We start from the raw sequence: 19,359 nt of genomic DNA, 5'->3' as shown, positions 1-19,359 counted from the left end.
AGCCACTCTGGGCGGCTTCCAACAAAATATTAAAATGCAGTAATCTATTAAACATTAAAAGCTTCCCTAAAGAGGGCTGCCTTCAGATGTCTTCTAAAAGTCTGGTAGTTGTTCTTCTCTTTGACATCTGGTGGGAGGGCATTCCACAGGGTGGGCGCCACCACCAAGAAGTCCCTCTGCCTGGTTCCCTGTAACTTGGCTTCTCGCAGGGAGGGAACCGCCAGAAGGCCCTCAGTACTGGACCTCAGTGCCTTGCGAGCCACGGGGACTCCCCAGCTCTCTCCTGCCATTTCCCAGTTTGAATTGAATTATTGGGTTGCTTCCCAGTTCCATGCACAAGCGGGAGGATGCCTGGATGAAAATGCAATGTTGAATTTTGTTTATGACAGTTACCACTGTTTTGGGGAGACCGTGTGCACAAAGTGCCTGAAATGCATCTCTCAGGGCATTCTGCACACCTTTTTTTTCCCCATGGAAGAGCCCAAGAGCCTTGTGCAACGTTGGCCTTCGACCCTTAGGTTTGGAGATGTTGTCTTGGCTCTGTCCCATTCCTGTTGCTGTCTTAGCTTCAGCCCCCCCAACGCCAGGGGACCCATCCTGCCAAGGACGGCGCCATCACCTCCTCTCTCTTCTTTCTCCCCTTCGTCCTGCAGAGACTTCGGCCAAGGAAGGCCTGTTGCTCTGGTGCCAGAGGAAGACTGCGCCCTACAAGAACGTCAACGTACAGAACTTCCACATAAGGTAACCTTGGGGAGCCGAGATGATCGAGGGCCTGGAAACCAACCTTTAGGAGGGACGGTTGAGGAAGCTGGGCATGTTTAGGCTGGAAAGGAGGAGAGTGAGAAGAGATAGAATGGCGCTGTGGGTTAAACCACAGAGCCTAGGACTTCCCGATCAGAAGGTCGGCGGTTCAAATCCCCACGACGGGGTGAGCTCCCGTTGCTCAGTCCCTGCTCCTCCCAACCTAGCAGTTCGAAAGTGTGTTCTTCTGCTCTAGAGGGTAAGTTGCAAACCGTGAAAGAATCTTAGAGTTGGGAGGGACCACAAGGGGCATCTAGTCCAACCCCCTGCAATGCAGGAATATTTTGCCCAACGCGGGGCTCAAACCCCTGACCCTGAGATTCAGAGCTCCATGTTCTGCCGGCTGGGCTATCCCACCTAAGAACCAATGGATTCCAAGTGCGATAAAGGAGATTCCAACTAAACACAAGCTGTTCTGACAGTGGAACACGCTCCTTTGAAAAGTGGAAATTCGTCAGCTGCTATCCCTGTATTTCAGGGGGTTGGGCTGGTTGACCCCATGGGGTCCCTTTCAACTCTACGATTCTGGCCAGTCAGGCACAGCCATTCTGCGAGGCACTGGGCCTTGCCTTTCCCAAACACAGAGGCAGCATTTCCACTCTCCGGCCAGAAAGCCTTGCTGTGTCTCGAAGGCTGCGAGAAATGGCTTCAGGAGGACGGCTCCCGATTAAAAATCCAGCAGACCAGCCCATCAAATAGCAGAGGCCTTTGTGCTTCCTGCCTGAGCCAGAGACCTGGGAGTAGCTCGCTGGGAATCTTTAAGAGACTGGCAGGTTATCTTGTGCGGACGAGAGGCCGCGGCTAGATGGATATTTGAGGAATAATGGGTGTTGGGGAGGAGAGTGGTGAGCAGAGGCTGGTGGAATGATATGTGCTGGGTGAAAAGTGAATCTCCCACTGAAATAAATGGGCAGTAGATTCTGGGCAGCGGAAGGCAAATCTGCCACCCAGGGCATGGAACTGAATCAAGAGAGTTCTCTGGCGAAAGGGTAGCAATCCAAGGAACACCTCTCATCAACACAAGGATTTCCACTTGTGAAATGGGGACACCGTCTCCCCCACTCCATGCATGCCCTGTAGGGATGGTGCTGCGGTCTAAACCACTGAGCCTCTTGGGCTTGCCAATCAGAAGGTCGGTAGTTCAAATTCCCACGATGGGGTGAGCTCCTGTTGCTCTGCCCCAGCTCCTGCCAACCTAGCAGTTCGAAAGCACGCCAGCACAAGTAGATAAACAGGTACCACTGCAGCAGGAAAGTAAACGGTGTTTCTATGAGCTCTGGTTTCCATCACTGTGTTCCATTGCACCAGAAGCAGTTTTGTCCTGCTGGCCACATGACCCGGAAAGCTGTCTGCGGACAAACGCTGGCTCCCTTGGCCTGAAGGCGGGATGAGCGCTGCAACCCCATAGTCACCTTTGACTGGACTTAACCATCCAGGGGTCCTTTACCTTTACCTTGCATGCCCCACATCTGCTCCGGAGGGTTGGGGGAATCCTTAGAACAGATTTAGCACCGGGCGAGGGGGCGGGGAGTCCATATACTTGGGATGCAAACCCCATAATGTTTTGGTTGCTTAGATGCCTTTGAGAAGGAGAACAGGAAAATCCTCGAAGGAGGTTGCAGGGGGGCGGGTTGTCTGTGGTTGCGATGGCTGTGTGGCACCCCCACATTGAAGGGAAGTAGGCAGGAACAGGCTGTGGGCTTCAGGCCCTGCGTGTTGGCGTCCCAGTGGCTTGGCCACTGGTCTGAACAAACCAGTGTAGTCCAGCAGGGCTCTTGCATTCTTACTTTTTAGCGACTCTTTTGAAGTTTGCGTGGTTCTGCCCTTTCTTTGCTACCTTTTTGTGAAAATAATAATAATAATACAGTGGTACCTCAGGTTAAATACGCTTCAGGTTACATATGCTTCAGGTTACAGACTCCGCTAACCCAGAAATAGTACCTCTGGTTAAGAACTTTGCTTCAGGATGAGAAAAGAAATTGTGTTCTGGCAGCGCGGTGGCAGCGGGAGACCCCATTAGCTAAAGTGGTGCTTCAGGTTAAGAACAGTTTCAGGTTAAGAACGGACCTCTGGAACGAATTAATTACTTAACCCGAGATACAATAATAATAATAATAATAATAATAATAATAATAATAATAATAATTTTTTATTTATACCCCGCCCAGTGGCGTAGCGTGGGGGGCGCAGGGGGGGCCGGCCGCACCGGGCGCAACATCTGGGGTTAGGGCAAATCCACGGGTTAGGGGGCGCAAATCCACGGGTTAGGGGGCGCAAATCCACGGGTTAGGGGGCGCAAATTACTTGCCTTGCCCCGGGTGCTCACAACCCACGCTACGCCACTGACCCAGCCACTCTGGGCGCCAGTTTCCCCAGCCACTCTGGGCAGCTCCCAATCAAGTGTTTAAAACAGTACAGCATTACTGTACTGAAAAGCACCCTCCTGTCCGAAAGGGGGGGGCGGGCCTCGCAGTTTTGAGGAATGCTGCCCCGAAGCCGCAGTTTCCCCTCTTGGACAGCCAAGCAATCTAACTGTATCCTTGGGCTTCTTTTTACAGCTGGAAAGACGGCCTTGCTTTTAATGCCTTGATCCACAGACACAGACCAGAACTCATTGAGTATGACAAGCTCAGAAAGGTATGTTGGCAACAGCAGCTCTTTCCTTCCTCCCTCATTTAGGACTCGAAATTGAGTGTTAGTAGTAGTAGCATTGCTATTTGTGTTTTTAGCTGTGTCCTACATGCTGTCCCCAGAATCCAGTCCAGAAATGAGCATAAGCCACTGGCTTGAGTGAGATCACAGGATTGTAAGCTGGAAGGGACCCAGGACGGTCATTTAGTCCAACCCTTGCAATGCAGGAATTCTCCCCGCAGCTATCTCTGAGTGGGCTTGAACCACCAGCCTTCTGCTTAACAGCCAGATGCACTGAGCATTGCACCACCTGAGAGCTCAGGTTCAAATCCCACTTCAGCCAGGATCTCCCTGGGCAATCTGGGGCGAGTCGCGATCTCCTCGTCCGTAACGTGAGAATGGCAGCGACCAGCCTCAGGGTTAAACGTGGCAAAGCATACCGTATTTTTTGCTCTATAAGACTCACTTTTTCCCTCCTAAGAAGTAAGGGGAAATGTGTGTGCATCTTATGGAGCAAATGCAGGCTGCGCAGCTATCCCAGAAGCCAGAACAGCAAGAGGGATCGCTGCGCTCGCTGCGCAGCGATCCCTCTTGCTGTTCTGGCTTCTGAGATTCAGAATATATTTTTTTCTTGTTTTCCTCCTCCAAAAACTAGGTGCGTCTTGTGGTCTGGTGCGTCTTATAGAGCGAACAATACGGTATTATTTTTTTCTGAGCTAAAATGCTATGGAGGTAAAGTGGTAGTCGGGCAGGTGTATGTAATGTCCTAACACTCACACTAGGCTGCAGGGCTCTTTTGTGGAATTAAAGGGCACATTCGCACCATCCATTTAAAAGCATGATGACATTTGTACAGTCCTGGCTTCCCCCAAAGAATTCTGGGAACTGTAGTTTGTGAAGGGTGCCGAGTGTTGTTAAGAAGTCTCCTTCTCTCCCCAGTCCCCACACCAAGCTACAGTTCCAAGAGTTCCACGTAAAGAATTGAATGCTAAAGCCCTGCAGGAGCTGTAACTCTGGGAGGGGAAGAGGAGCCTCCTAAATTCTCCCATCACCCTCAAACTACACCTTCCGGGATCCCAAGTCATACATTAGTTCCCAGTACATTTCCGAGCACAAAGGTGCTGACCTTTAAAGCCCTCAACGGCCTCAAAGGCCCAGTATACCTGAAGGAGCGTCTCCACCCCCATTGTTCAGACCGGACACCTCCCGGTGGTTCCCTCCCTGCGAGAAGTGAGGTTACAGGGAATGAGGCAGAGGGCCTTCTCAGTGGTGGCGCCCGCCCTGTGGAACGCCCTCCCACCAAATGTCAAGGAAATAAACAACTATCTGACTTTTAGAAGACATCTGAAGGCAGCCTTGTTTAGGGAAGTTTTTAATGTCTGATGTTTTATCATGTTTTTAATATTCTATTGGGAGCTGGCCAGAGTGGCTGGGGAAACCCAGCCAGATGGGCAAGGTATATATAAAAAATTATTATTATTACAGTGGATGCTATTTATATATATATATGTGTGTGTGTGTGTGTGTGTGTGTGTGTGTGTGTGTGTATCTCCTGCCCATCTGGCTGGGCCTCCCCAGCCACTCTGGGCGGCTTCCAACAGAACACTAAATTAAAATAACCTATTAAACATTAAAAGCTTCCCTAAACAGAGCTGCCTTCAGATGTCTTCTAAAAGTCTGGTAGTTGTTTTTCTCTTTGACATCTGGTGGGAGGGAGTTCCACAGGGCAAGTGCCACCACCAAGAAGGCCCTCTGCCTGGCTCCCTGTAACTTGGCTTCTCGCAGGGAGGAAAACGCCAGAAGGCCCTCAGCGCTGGACTTCAGTGTCCGGGCAGAATGATGTGGGTGGAGATGCTCCTTCAGGTATACTGGACCGAGGCTGTTGAGGGCTTTAAAGGTCAGCACCAACACTGTGAATTGTGCTCAGAAACATACTGGGAGCCAATGTAGGTCTTTCAAGACCGGCGTTATATGGTCTCGGCGGCCGCTCCCAGTCAGCAGTCTAGCTGCTGCATTCTGGATTAATTGCAGTTTCTGGGTCACCTTCAAAGGTAGCCCCACATAGAGTGTATTGCAGTAGTCCAAGCGAGAGATAACCAGAGCATGCACCAGTCTGGCAAGACAGTCTGTGGGCAGGTAGGGTCTCAGCCTGCGTACCAGATGGAGCTGGGAGACAGCTGCCCTGGGTACAGAATTAACCTGCGACTCCATGGACAGCTGTGAGTCCAAAATGACTCCCAGGCTGCGCACCTGGTCCTTCAGGGGCACAGTTACCCCATTCAGGACTCGCCCGCCTCCTGTCCCCCCAAAACAGTACTTCTGTCTTGTCAGGATTCAACCTCAATCTGTTGGCCGCCATCCATGTAGTATCTGCTTGTAGGGGGGCAGGGGGAGGCAGAGAAACACTTTTCTCCTTTGAATGTTCCTTCTCAGCTGGCAGGGCAGGCTTGCGATTCGGCTTTGGGACAGCACCAGTTCTAATAGCTGTGGCTCTCTGACACGCCCCCCCCCCCCTTCTCCCCAGGATGATCCAGTCACGAATCTGAACAACGCTTTTGAGGTCGCTGAGAAATACCTCGACATTCCCAAGATGTTGGATGCAGAAGGTAAGCTGGAGGCTGCTCTCGGAGCGTGGGCTCGGGTGTTCGGTTCCAAGAAGCAAATTTCGTAACAGCGTTGCAGTGCAACCGATTCCCAGAGGAAGATGTTCTTGGCGCTGAAGTACCTTTCATAGAATCATAGAATCATAGAGTTGGAAGAGACCGCAAGGGCCATCGAGTCCAACCCCCTGCCAAGCAGGAAACACCATCAGAGCACTCCTGACATATGGTTGTCAAGCCTCTGCTTAAAGACCTCCAAAGAAGGAGACTCCACCACACGCCTTGGCAGCAAATTCCACTGTCGAACAGCTCTCACTGTCAGGAAGTTCTTCCTAATGTTTAGGTGGAATCTTCTTTCTTGTAGTTTGGAACCATTGCTCCATGTCCGCTTCTCTGGAGCAGCAGAAAACAACCTTTCTCCCTCCTCTATGTGACATCCTTTTATATATTTGAACATGGCTATCATATCACCCCTTAACCTCCTCTTCTCCAGGCTAAACATGCCCAGCTCCCTTAGCCGTTCTTCATAAGGCATCGTTTCCAGGCCTTTGACCATTTTGGTTGCCCTCCTCTGGACACGTTCCAGTTTGTCAGTGTCCTTCTTGAACTGTGGTGCCCAGAACTGGACACAGTACTCCAGGTGAGGTCTGACCTCCATCCTGCAGTTCCCTTAGTAGGGCTGGGCTGCGGAAGCCCAAAAGAGCTGTCAAGCACTGCCTTGGGTTTGCTGCCTTGCTGAGAGTTACTGAAGCTCCCTCCGTCGGGCTGACTTGCACTTAGCTGCCCAGATCCTCCACACACACCCCCCAAATTGCAAAGCCCAAATTCCTCTGGGTCAAAGTAACTTGCCCGATCAGATCTGCCGCACTCCCAACACAGAAATCGTAGGCGGCGGAGTCCTGAGGCAGAAGCGACTATACCGCTTAAGGCTGCAATTGGTGTGGTCGCATTTCAGACATTCCCCTTCTTCGCGACTTCCTGAAAGTCGAAAACTTGGGGAGAGGTTTTATCCAGCTGCCTTCGTCCTTCATGTACTGTGGAGGGTTTGTGCGTGGAGAGTTTTGTTTTTACATGGAGTATCGAAAGAACGAGTCTCCTCCAAGCAAAATGGTACAGTCTCTTTGCTCAGGACTCTGCCACCTTATAATAATAATAATAATAATAATAATAATAATAATAAATTATTTATATCCCGCCCTCCCCAGCCGAAGCCGGGCTCAGAGCGGCTAACAACAGTAAAAGTGACACAGTTTACATAAAATTACAATCAATTAATTGAAATACATTCTAAAATCAATTCATTCTAAAATCAATTCAGAATCAAATTAATGGCAACCATTGGGCTAGAGTTCTGTGGGGATTACCAAAGGAGGGGGTCAGACTATGCCTTGGCCAAAGGCCTGGTGGAACAGCTCTGTCGTGCAGGCCCTGCGGAAAGATGTCAAGTCCCGCAGGGCCCTAGTCTCTTGGGACAGAGCGTTCCACCAGATCAGGGCCATGGTGGAAAAAGCCCTGGCTCTGGTTGAGGCCAGCCTAACCTCCCTGTAGCCCAGGATCTCCAAGATGCTTTTATTTGAAGACCGTAAGGTCCTCCGTGGGACATACCAGGAGAGGCGGTCCCATAGGTAAAAGGGTCCTAGGCCGTATAGGGCTTTAAAGGTTAAAACCAGCACCTTGAACCTGATCCTGTACTCCACCGGGATCCAGTGCAGCTGGTATGGCACCGGGTGAATGTGATCTCGCAGTGAAGACCCCATAAGGAGTCTCGCCGCGGCATTCTGCACCTGCTGGAGTTTCTGGGTCAGCTTCAAGGGCAGCCCCGCGTAGAGCGAGTTACAATAATCAAGTCTGGATGTGACCGTCATGTGGATCACAGTGGCTAGGTCAGGGCGAGAGAGGTAAGGAGCCAAATGTGGCTGTATTTGTCTGCAGACAGATTTCCCCGTTCCAGGGACGCGGGGAACCTGGCTCACAACTCAGTCTGACTGATCTTACTCAGGTTCTAGATCATGGGGGGTGGAGAAGACACCTTTTGCTCTCTGGATATTGCTAAACTATGCCTCCCATCAGTTCAAGCAACCGTGGTCAATGGCAAGGCATGATGGGAGTTGAAGTTTAGCAACCTCTGGAAGGCCAAAGTTTCCCCACCCCTGCTATGGATGGTGAATCCCACCCCTGGTTTCTGAAGTGAGCCACAGACCCTCGTAAGGAGCCATGGGAGAAATTCTGCCCAGCTCCTCCAAGCTCATACTTTGCTTGTGATTTGGTGGAGCCAAGGGGGAGGACCAGCTTGCTGCTGGCCAATCAGACGCTAGTGTGGCCTTCAGTTCACGGGACTGACAGCTAGTGGAGCAAACCCCTGTTGTCGCTGTTTCGTTCGGCTTCCTTAGCATTCCTTTCTAAGGGGCTTTCCTCCCTGAAGCCCTGCGATGAGGGCAGGAAAAATAACGCAGCGAGGGAGCCACACCCCGAAACAAACCAGGAGCGCTCGGATTCCAGTGGGTGTCCGCAGAGTTTTATTAGATGTGCTTGGCACAATCTCTGCATTCAAAGTTCTTTTTTGGAGGAAAGGGCAAGCGAGAAGCCGCTGCAAAGTCGTAAAAAAACTCTTCAGCCTTTAATAGGCCTTCACATCAGTTGTGTGTGCAGCCTTGAGCTCTGGCAGTATAAATCTCAGATCCTTGGCTTCAGTTCCAAGCTGGACAAGTTAACTTCCAGTTCTGGCTCACTTGGTAACTTGTAACATTGACTTCTTGGGCCCTGGGCTCAATCTTTGCCTACAGGTGGACAGCAGAGCTGTGGCAGATTTTGCTAGAACCAGCAGATCATCAAGGAACAGGGGACGGGGGAGAGTTTTGCCTCCTGGTATCTTTAATGCTTCTTGTTCACTTTTCAGACATTGTCAACACGGCCCGGCCCGATGAGAAGGCCATTATGACCTATGTTTCCAGCTTCTACCATGCCTTCTCGGGCGCTCAGAAGGTACCAGATGTGGCTGAGCCTCTACTGTTAACAGCTCCTCTTCCTTCCAGCACCCTGTTGCTCTCCTGACTTCTCGTGCTGAGGGCAGCTACTTGCAGAACATTGGGAACCCAAACCTCAGCTAGCTCAGGGTCTGACATCCAGGGTTCAACACGAGATCATAATGAGCCAGAAATCTCTTTGCTTTCAAATATTATTTGGGAGACTCCCAACGGTTGGAGTTGAAACCACTTGGTCTGCCGGGTTTCAGGAACGGCTGCCAAGCAATCAGCATTTTCATGGATTAATTATCCACCTCCTTACAAATTATATGTGCAAATTATATTCAGATGTATTTGTTTTCCTGTACTTCTAGAATATATTTGCAAAGCCTCACTTCAGATGCCCTTTTGAGAGGCTGAAGGAAGTGCAAGAACTTGTTATTACAGTAACACGCCGGAACCAAAATAGCTTCTCAAAATAAGCAAGGGAACCTGTGAACTCTAAGCCCAACCATTTAAAATTGGGCAGCCCCACCGATGCATCAACCGAGGCTTTGGTTGATCGTAAATACACTCCCTAGGGTGTAAGCCCCGTTGAACACACCAGCGTTTCCTTTTGAGTAAAGAGGCACCGAGTTGCGCAGCGAACCAGTTGTCTTGCAGTCCTAAGAGCTCTTAGGAGCAGAGCAGAGAGTCCTTTGGAGTTATCTTGGAGAGTTTACAGGGCTGCCCGAATCAAGGGCGACGTTTATTTCCGCAGAGCCCTGTCCCAGCTGAGGTTTGGGTCCCTGTCCGGAGCGAAGGCTTGCCCCCCCCCCCCTCTGCTGCATGCCAGAGGGGGAGCCGGGACGATCTTGGATTGTGCCCATAACTTTGCTTCCCTTTTTTCTCTCTTTCCTCCTGCGCAGATATTGTAGGCACGCTCAGGCCCGATGAGAAGGCCATCATGACCTACGTCTCCTGCTTCTATCACGCTTTCTCTGGGGCTCAGAAGGTGAGCTTTGCCTGGGCGGGGCTGTCTGCTGCTGCTGCTTTTACCTGGCTAGTCTAAACCGCCCCTAACATGTTCCTCACCCACTTTCCGGAGCGCAGGGTTTACATTTGCATGAAAGGGCATGCCTGCGGAGGGTCAACTAGGCTGGGAGGCGGAGTGGCTTTGAATTTTTGTTTCGTTAAAAATCCAGGCAGTAAGCTAGGAATGCATCAAGCCTCCTGCGAGACTGAAACCCTTCTGGCTCCCCGCAAAAATTCTCCAGGCGAGGAGCAGCTTCTAGATTTGCTTTAAACGTCACCTCTGCCAGAATACGGTGCAACTCTGTTCCTAGCTGTATGCAAGCAGTGGAGTTCCCAGGGCGTGGCATTGGCTTTCTGGAGAGACCTCCAGAAAAGTCTTCCTTGAAATAATCACCTTCTGGTTGAAAAAAGGCCATATAGGCTTGGCTGTTGGGTCTCCTCCCTATCCAGGGCTTGTTCTATAGCTAGGAGCAAAACCTGGTTGATAACCTCAGTCATCAGTACCCTTTGCCAACCTGCCGCCCTGTTGGACCACAACTCCCGCCAGTGCCAGGCAGCAGTTTGGCAAAGGCTGCTCTGAAGTTTCTGGTTTAGCCACGGGTGCTCTTGCAATAATTCGCATATTCTGGGACTGAACTGGTAACGGCCCCTGAGCTGAGTTCTGAACCAGGTAGGTAGCTCCTCCGAATGTGTTGTGTGCCCCACTGCAGCCTTTCCCCCAGCCTCATGCTTTCCTGGTGTTTTGGACTACAATTCCCATCTGCCCCAGCCGGCGGGGTCACGGATGATGGGAGTTGTAGTCAAAAACATCCGACGGTCACTGGCTGTTCTACGGCAATGAACGGCGTTCGTCTGCAGTGATACTCAAGAGTTGTTCAGTGCAGTTTCTGATGTCTCCATCCTAATATGAAAGGGCAGGATAGGGGGACTGAGTGCGAACTGTAACACCCCGAGAGCCTTAGCTCTTTTTAAAAAAATCCTAACAGAAGCAAGCTCCTAGTCCTTAGTGTTTTGAAGGCTTGGCTCTGTTTGGGGAATCCCTGGCAAAAAAAAAAAAACTTGCCATCCTCTGACTTCTGGGTGGATTTGCAAGTCCACATTGCCTGCAGTCCTGTGCTTCTCTTGACTGACAGACACCGAGTAAATGGTGAAAAATCTACCATATTTTCACGTATATAACACGCCCCTGTGTATAACACGCCCCCTGTTTGGGGGGACTCGAAATACAGAAGTCCCCCATATGCACTATCCGTGCATAAGACGACCCCCAATTTTAAACTTGAAAATATAGTCATATATGGAAAAATGGGGTACTTAAGGAATGTCAGTTTGCCTGCTTTGCATATTTTATGCAGGTTGCAGAAGTTCCAATTTTCGGGTGTAGAATTCTGATCTAGCTTTCCCCCTTTTTGTGCAGTGAGTGTGTACCCCTCTTCTGCATCCCAGCCCAATCCCGTCTCTCCTCCCTCCCCTCTGCTCTGGATTATAAACAAGCCTATTGCCACCATTGCACAGAGCTGGGAAGATGGCAGATCTGTCTTCCAAGCCAGCGTCTGCAGGGGTCTCCCTGCCTCTCAGGCTACGCAGAACTCCTCGCCTTAGGCACCACCACTGACAGGTTCTCCCTGCCCTTCCCACCTACGCTTCTGGCTTTTATCTTCCTTCATTCCTGTCCCCCTGGACAGATTTCTGGGCTTCTCGGTTGACATTTTACTTCTGGGAAGAATAAATAAAAACAATTCTTTAAAAAAGATAGTTTAAAGAAGACTCTTCTTAAAAACCTAAAAACTCCTTTAAAAGAATCAGGTCTTCAAAAAAGTTAAAGAAAGTCTTTAAAAGAATCCTTCCAAAAGAATTTAAAAATTATAATATAGCACCTTGGAGACCAGCAGAGCAGTTTTATGGGAAGGTTAACCTTCGTCCTTCCGTATCAAGTGCCTTCTTGCATTTCTGCAAGATGCACCGCCTTTGGCTCGTGTGTCAGGCTGCCAATGTTTAATTTCCTGAAAGCATTCCCGGTCTTTGGCGGTGGCTCCCTCCGTTTTTTTAAAAAAAATCCTCTCTGCAGGCCAGGTTAAGAGGTGGCGGCTGCCAGTTATTTTCATAGCTTAGGTAAAGGGTAAAGGGACCCCTGACCATTAGGTGCAGTCGTGACCCACTCTGGGGTTGCGGCGCTCATCTCGCTTTATTGGCCGAGGGAGCTGGCGTACAGCTTCCGGGTCATGTGGCCAGCATGACTAAGCCGCTTCTGGCAAACCAGAGCAGTGCACGGAAACACCGTTTACCTTCCCGCCGGAGTGGTACCTATTGATCTACTTGCACATTGATGTGCTCTTGAACTGCTAGGTCGGCAGGAGCAGGGACCGAGCAACGGGAGCTCACCCCCTTGCGGGGATTCAAACCACCGACCTTCTGATCGGCAAGTCCTAGCTCTGCGCCACCCGTGTCCCCTTTCATAGCTTAGCAGGGACATAAACCTGGGTCTCCCTGGTCTAAGTCCAGTACTCTAACCCAGCCTGGGGAATCTGTGGTGCTAGACTACAACTCCCATCACCCCTAACCAACGGCTGAACTGTCTGGGGCTGATAGGAGTTGGAGTCCAACGACCCATGTTCCTCACCGCTGCTCTAGCCATTATACTACTCTGCCCATTGTTGTTGTTTTTCTCTCTCTTTAAAAGCCATCGTTCTTGCTTTTCCTTCACCCTGCCCTCTGAAAGGTATCCTACTCAGAGCTCTCATAAAAGCAAAATTCCCAAGGGGTTAAATATTCTGCTTCTGTCTTCTGACCTCAGATCCGAACGGGCAAATATTGTGTTGTGGCCTTCATCTGTGAAACTTCCTTTCAGTGCCTCGGTCAGGATCCTGCCCTCATAGTCCATAATAGTTCATCTGGAATAGCCTGGAGACCCCCTGCGGCCTTGTTCTCACAAACCACAGATGCTTTCTCCTTTCTCCCCACATTCATTGAAACAAATTTGGGGGGGTAGGGAAGTACAGACTTCAGCTGACTTGATTGCCTGACTGATTTGAAGGCATTTAGGGTTAATTCTCCTGCCAACCTAGCAGTTTGAAAGCACACCAGTGCAAGTAGATAGATAGGTACCACTCCGGCAGGAAGGTAAACGGCGTTTCCGTGCGCTGCTCTGGTTCGCCAGAAGTGGCTCAGTCATGCTGGCCACATGACCCGGAAGCTGTACGCCAGCTCCCTCGGCCAATAAAGCGAGATGAGCGCCGCAACCCCAGAGTCGGCCACGACTGGACCTAATGGTCAGGGGTCCCTTTACCTTTACCTTAGGGTTAATTCACCCATATTAAGTGAATTTCCCCATCAGTCTGTGTGGAATCGGCAAACTAACCCAATCCTGTAATTACCGTATTTTTCCGTGTATAAGATGCCCCCATGTATAACACACACCCTATTTTGGGGGATTCCAAATTAAGAAGACAGCCCTCAGCACTACCCGTGTATAAGACGAGCCCCAATTTTAAACCTAATATTTTGGTTAAATAAACCCTAGTCTTATATACGTAAAAATACGGTAATCCATTTTCCCCAAATTAGTGACAGGTCAGCGAAGCCCCTGGTTTGTAAGGCTCGAAGCAAGCAAAGCTCAAACCTGCACTCAGAGGAGTCTGGCGGTCTCTGATGGCTGCAGACCCCGGCAAACATCCATTTGTATTTTTTATTAATGCAGTTTGTAGGCTGCCTTATCGCTAATGTTCTCTGGATATATATATATATTAATCCTTTAAAAAAAAAGGATGCAACCAGTAACACAATATTAAAATCGCAAATCACTTCAAAACAGAGGAAAGGAAATATTGCCGCGGCAAATCTATTTAAAATAAAGGGCAGAGGAATTAAAAACAGAGCCAGAACGCTAGAAGGCTGTGGATGTTGTCAGATGAGCGTCTTCGGTGGGTGGGTGAATACAGCTGGATCCTTCTGGATCCTTTGACCGTCCAGCAAAAAAGTAATCGGGCTTTTGCCGGCAGCTCTGGACAGACTCTCAGGTTGCACGAGGGAGCTAGCTTGCAGGAAACGTCTCTGTGTTAAAAAGAAAAGAAAAGAAGTTTTCACTGCCTGCCTCTGGCCGCCAGCGAAAGCTGGAAGCTTCGCTCAGCATGGAAGGCAAAAAAGAGCCATGCCTAACGCGGGGAGAGAAATGACCTCACCCAAACACTCTGATGGATGCTTTTGAAAAGGCGTTCTTGTCTTATGTGTGGGTTTTTCTGGTCCCCCCCCCCAACCTTAAGCATGTTAGATCTGCCACCGAACTTCAGCCAAGTGTTTTCCATTAAAGCTTGGCGTTAATTTATTGGCTCCGAACGTGTAAATCCTTTATAGGCAGGAAGCGGAGCCCCCTTTCTCTGGCCGAGCAAATCGTCCTGTATATTCCAGCTGGAGACGAGGGTCAGACTCCTCCCTCCCCTATAAAAGCCTGAACTTGATTGCACCCGGGGTGCTATGTTTGCAAGCGTGCCCTCCCCTTGGTGTGTGTGTGTGTGTGTGTGTGTGTTTGCTGGGGTGCGAGGAGCTGGACTGTGTGAATTTATAGCCTTGCCAATCTTTTTTTTTTATGATTGTCCTTTGTGTCTGATCCCAGGCTTTGGAGCTCAGCTGGCATGTTCTCCCCATCAGCTGGGATTGATTATTCGCCTTGTAACTGCTTTCTCTCCAGCATGCCTCTGTGTGTGTGTGTGTGTGTGTGTGTTCATGGACTCCAAGTTGTTTGGAAAGCCTGTCTGGAAGCATGCTGAATTAGTGGACCGAGGAGCCCAGGCTGAGCCGCTGCACCCCATATTTTTTGGAAACCAACCAACAAAAAACCTGTGCTTTTTTAAATCAGACTGTGAGGTCAGGTCAACCCTGCTGCAGAAGCCAGCTCAAAACACTCTACAGTGGCACCTCGGGTTAAGTACCGTATTTTTCGCTCCATAAGGTGCACCAGACCATAAGGCGCACCTAGTTTTTAGAGGGGGAAATCAAGAGAAAAAAAATTATCCATCCCCCCCAGCACCAAAGAGAGGCTGGGAGAGGCTGCGTGCAGCTATGGCAATTCCCCCACCTCCTGCAAAAGCCCACAGGAGCCGCGCACCCTTTAAGGAGCGCACGGCTCCTGCGGGCTTTTCTACAAGGAGGGAGAAGGGACTGACTGGCTGCGTCAGTCCGTTCTCCCTCCTGGGGAAAAGCCCGCAAGAGCCGCATGGAGCTTGTGTGCGGCTCTTGGGGGGCCTTTCCCGCCTGCATTCGCTCCATAAGACGCACACACATTTCCCCTTACTTTTTAGAAGGGAAAAAGTGCATCTTATGAAGCGAAAAATACAGTCCTTAATTCGTTCCGGAGGTCTGTTCTTAACCTGAAGCACCACTTTAGCTCATGGGGCCTCCTGCTGCTGCCGCGCTGCCAGAGCACGATTTCTGTTCTCATCCTGCAGCAAAGTTCTTAATCCGAGGTACTATTTCTGGGTTAGCGGAGTCTCTAACCTGAAGCGTCTGTAACCCAAGGTACCACTGTACTGTGCAGCCTTTTCCCCGCCCCAACCCAGCATCTTCCAGATGTTTGGGGAAACACCTCCCGTCTGCACTGCTTTCGGGGAACACCGGTTTATGGGGGGGGGGGACACGGTAGGACAGGATTGCCAGTTGATTTGCCGCAGATCACCAATTAGCAAGAGTTTCTGACTCCCAATAATAATAATAATAAATTTTTATTTATGGCCCGCCCCGCCCTTCCCGGTTCAGAAAACCAGGCTCAGGGCAGCTAACAACAAATTTAAAACACTTAATTGATGCAACAAAAAAACAGCATAAAACGTGAATAAATTCAGAATTCAAAAATCAATTTGGGGGGGGGGGAAATCCATCCAATAAACATTAGATGATCACCAGGGCTAGCTGGCTAAGTTAGTCCTATTTGGGCCAGCGAGGAGACCAGGGGAGAATTAGCTGTGGGATCCCAGAGCGGGTAATCTTCATAAAAATGGGAGGGGGGGGAAAGAAGGGGAACAAAAGATCAGGCTAAGTTCAAATTGAAAGCCAGGCGGAATAGCTCTGTCTTACATAGTAAAATGCAGAGGGAGAAAAGCGTTGTGTCTCCATCCTCCCCCAACTGAATTAGACTGCTAGAATTCCTGATCTGGTAGTAACTCACATTTTTTTTAAAAAAATGTGCTTATTTATTTGTTGCATTTGTGATCCCACCTTTTTCCCTCTCCGATCTCACAACAACCTTGCGAGATAGGTTAGGCAGTGACTGCACCAAGGTCACCCAGTGAGTTTCGTGGCTGAGTCGGGATTCGAACCCTCGTCTCTGCCCTCTGGCCATTGTGCCGCAGGTTTTGCCAGCGTCTGGTTCCATCAGTACGAAGCAGACTCTGTGCCCCCCATTTTTGAACTTGCCTCCAGCTGGTCGGCATCAGGGTTCTGGTGAGAAGGCCAAGCGAATCTTCTTCCAAGCCTGCAGTTTGTGCCTTGTTTGCGGCACACGGGCACAGCTGCGCAGGGATGTGTTTGAGGTTCCTGGTGACCTCCAGCGCTTGATTCCTAAGAGACAACATCCCCCCAAATTCCCCGTCACCTGCGATCATTTGTCAGGCAGGCTGAGGCTGATGACGGCAAGGTGGTCCAAAACAGCTGGAGCTGGGCAAGGCTTCTGTACAATATTGTAAAATTAAGGATTGTTAGAAAGATGTTGGAAAAAGGAAATTAGGTGGTTTTGGTAGAAATGATATAAAGGATTAAGTAAAAATGAATTGATGAAGGAGAGAACGTAAAATTGCAAGATATTAAATCAAATTATTAAGATAAAAACAAGGTTGGAAGGATTTGCTGAAATAACAACTTGAACTAGAATACAAATACGGGAAGTGTGAGGAGGTCAAGGAATTAAGTAAAGGAAGAAAGTTATGTAAAGGTTTAATCTGTTCTTTTTCTTTTTTAAATGATTGTATTTTTTCTGTCTTTTTTATTTTTCTTTTATCTTTTTGTAATTTTCAAAAATTGAATAAATATATATATATATATTTAAAAGGCTTCTGTACAATATTATAGACCCCGGATGCCTTAAATTTTCAGGGAACCAGAGTAAAGTTACAGGGAACCAGGCAGAGGGCCTTCTCGGCGGTGGCGCCCTCCCTGCGAAACGCCCTCCCACACGATGCCGGGGAGATAAAGAATTACAGTGGTACCTCGGGTTAAGTATTTAATTCGTTCCAGAGGTCCGTACTTAACCTGAAACTGTTCTTAACCTGAAGCACCACTTTAGCTAATGGGGCCTCCTTCTGCTGCCGCGCCGCCAGAGCACGATTTCTGTTCTCATCCTGAAGCAAAGTTCTTAGCCTGAAGTTAGCGGGTTAGCGGAGTCTGTAACCTGAAGCGTATGTAACCTGAAGCGCATGTAACCCGAGGTACCACTGTACACAACTTTTAGGAGGCAGTCCTGTTCAGGGAAGTTTTTAATGTCTGACATTTTATTATTTTTTATATTTTCCTGGAAGCTGCCCAGAGTGGCCGGGGAAACCCAGCCAGGTGGGCGGGGTCTAAACAATAAAATTATTATTATTATTATTATTATTATTATTATTATTATTACTCATGCTGTTCTCCCCCCCCCCCCCACTGCATCTCAAAGTCCTCCTAGAATTGTGACTTTACGACAGCACCAGTGGGAAGCACCACTTCTTAACTGTGGTGTGGTTAAATAAGAGAATTCTCCCCTATACAGAGTATTTCACCTTCTGCCACTTCCTCTGATGGACCTATTGCCATTTTGGTTCAAACTTCCATTTAAAAATAGAATACATTGCAGCGGCATTGTAGTTAAGCAATAGTCTGGAGGGCCAAAGGTTCCCCATCGAATGTGTGGCTTATCCTCTTTTTCTCTCTCTCTCTCCTAGTAGAGCAAATATATATATTTTTATTTTCCTCTGAATATCCTATTCTGTTGGCAACTCATTTCTTCCATGGCTCTCTCCCTCTGCCCGTCCTTCTGTAGACCCTCTCCACCCTTTCTCTTGATGTCTGGCTTCCATCTCCTCCCCTTGGACTCTCTCTGCTCCTTGCAAGGTACTCAATCTCTTGACTTCCCCCCATCCCATGGCTTCTTGTTACCCCTTTCCCCCCCTCCTGCTTTCTAATAAGATAGGGCCACCCCTGCTTGTTCCAGAGGCTGTGTGTGTGTGTAACTGATTTTCTAAAAATATTTTACCACTGCTGTTACGCTTTCTTTTTCCTTTAAAGAAAAACATTTCTGTAACTGTCACTTCTCTCTGTTTTTTGTTTTTGTTTTACCTGGTTGCGTTTTTTTGGGTTGATGTAAGCTGGTCTGAGCGCTCTCTTTTATCAGAAAGGCAGGATAGAAAACATTCAATAGTACTGAATAAGGATAGACTGGGCTGTGCTGTTTAGGAAAGCCTATTGTCGATTGAAATGAAATGTTGAGGATGTTGAGGAGAGCCAGTGTGGTGTAGTGGTTAAGAGCGATAGACTCGTAATCTGGGGAACCGGGTTCGCGTCTCCGCTCCTCCACCTGCAGCTGCTGGGTGACCTTGGGCCAGTCACACTTCTCTGAAGTCTCTCAGCCCCACTCACCTCACAGAGTGTTTGTTGTGGGGCAGGAAGGGAAAGGAGAATGTTAGCCGCTTTGAGACTCCTTAAAGGGAGTGAAAGGCGGGATATCAAATCCAAACTCTTCTTCTTCTTCGGGGAGATAAGAGCTCCCCAAAACCAAGCCGCTGAAAATCTGTGGAGCACATCGCAAAGAAATGAAAGACAGGGAAACCAGGACTAAACATAATAGACATAACTTTACTGAAACCTAAACTGTAGTAAAGACGAGCGGTAGATCTGAACCTCTTCCGTAGATGCCAAATCCTAGATAAGAACGTGACGATCTGGTTCAGACGTACCTCTCTTGGCTTATTAAGCTGAGGTACGTGTGTCCCTTTGCACCCATGTGCTCTGTCCTTTCTCCTCTCCTTCCCTCCCTCCCTCCCTCCACTGCAATTTGCTGCTTCCCGGTTTAATTTAACCATGGTTTCCCCATTCATCCTGAACCAGGAAACCATGGTTACCCGGATTGGAACCAAGTTCCAAACATCCCCTCCGTATCCCAATCATTATTTTTTTCTATATTTTTCGGCTCAGACTTAATGGGAGACCATAGCTAATTAGTTCAGGATGCGCTGTCGTTGCTGCGCACAGGGAACGGAGAAGGGAAGGACATAGTCTTGGCTTGGCTTGGCACGCTGAGATGCTCACATCCAAACCGGGCGACCATCATCTGCGGAGTGCGGAATGCAACGGAAGAGCCCACTTGCTCTTAGCTCCAAGAGAGGTTGGCTAGG

The 19,359-nt window shown here is 49.2% G+C and overlaps 1 protein-coding gene across 4 annotated transcripts in view; it reads left to right on the top strand.

Moving 5' to 3' along the window:
- Nucleotides 1-19,359, top strand: part of ACTN4 (actinin alpha 4) — a 135,935-nt gene that overhangs the window by 86,193 nt on the left and 30,383 nt on the right. For 2 of the 4 annotated variants that reach the window (XM_081868792.1, XM_081868790.1), the window contains exons 5-8: nucleotides 654-741; nucleotides 3,360-3,438; nucleotides 5,957-6,038; nucleotides 9,904-9,989. In XM_081868792.1, coding sequence (XP_081724918.1) covers nucleotides 654-741; nucleotides 3,360-3,438; nucleotides 5,957-6,038; nucleotides 9,904-9,989 — 335 coding nt within the window. Of the gene's footprint in view, nucleotides 1-653; nucleotides 742-3,359; nucleotides 3,439-5,956; nucleotides 6,039-8,928; nucleotides 9,015-9,903; nucleotides 9,990-19,359 lie in introns of all 4 variants that reach the window. The other 2 variants (XM_081868789.1, XM_081868791.1) reach the window with 1 other exon arrangement.

This window comes from Podarcis erhardii, assembly GCF_964252035.2.
Source record: "Podarcis erhardii genome assembly, chromosome: 7".
Taxonomy (NCBI): domain Eukaryota; kingdom Metazoa; phylum Chordata; class Lepidosauria; order Squamata; family Lacertidae; genus Podarcis; species Podarcis erhardii.
The sequence above is the reverse complement of the archived record's forward strand: the minus strand, read 5'-3'. Positions and strand labels throughout refer to the sequence as shown.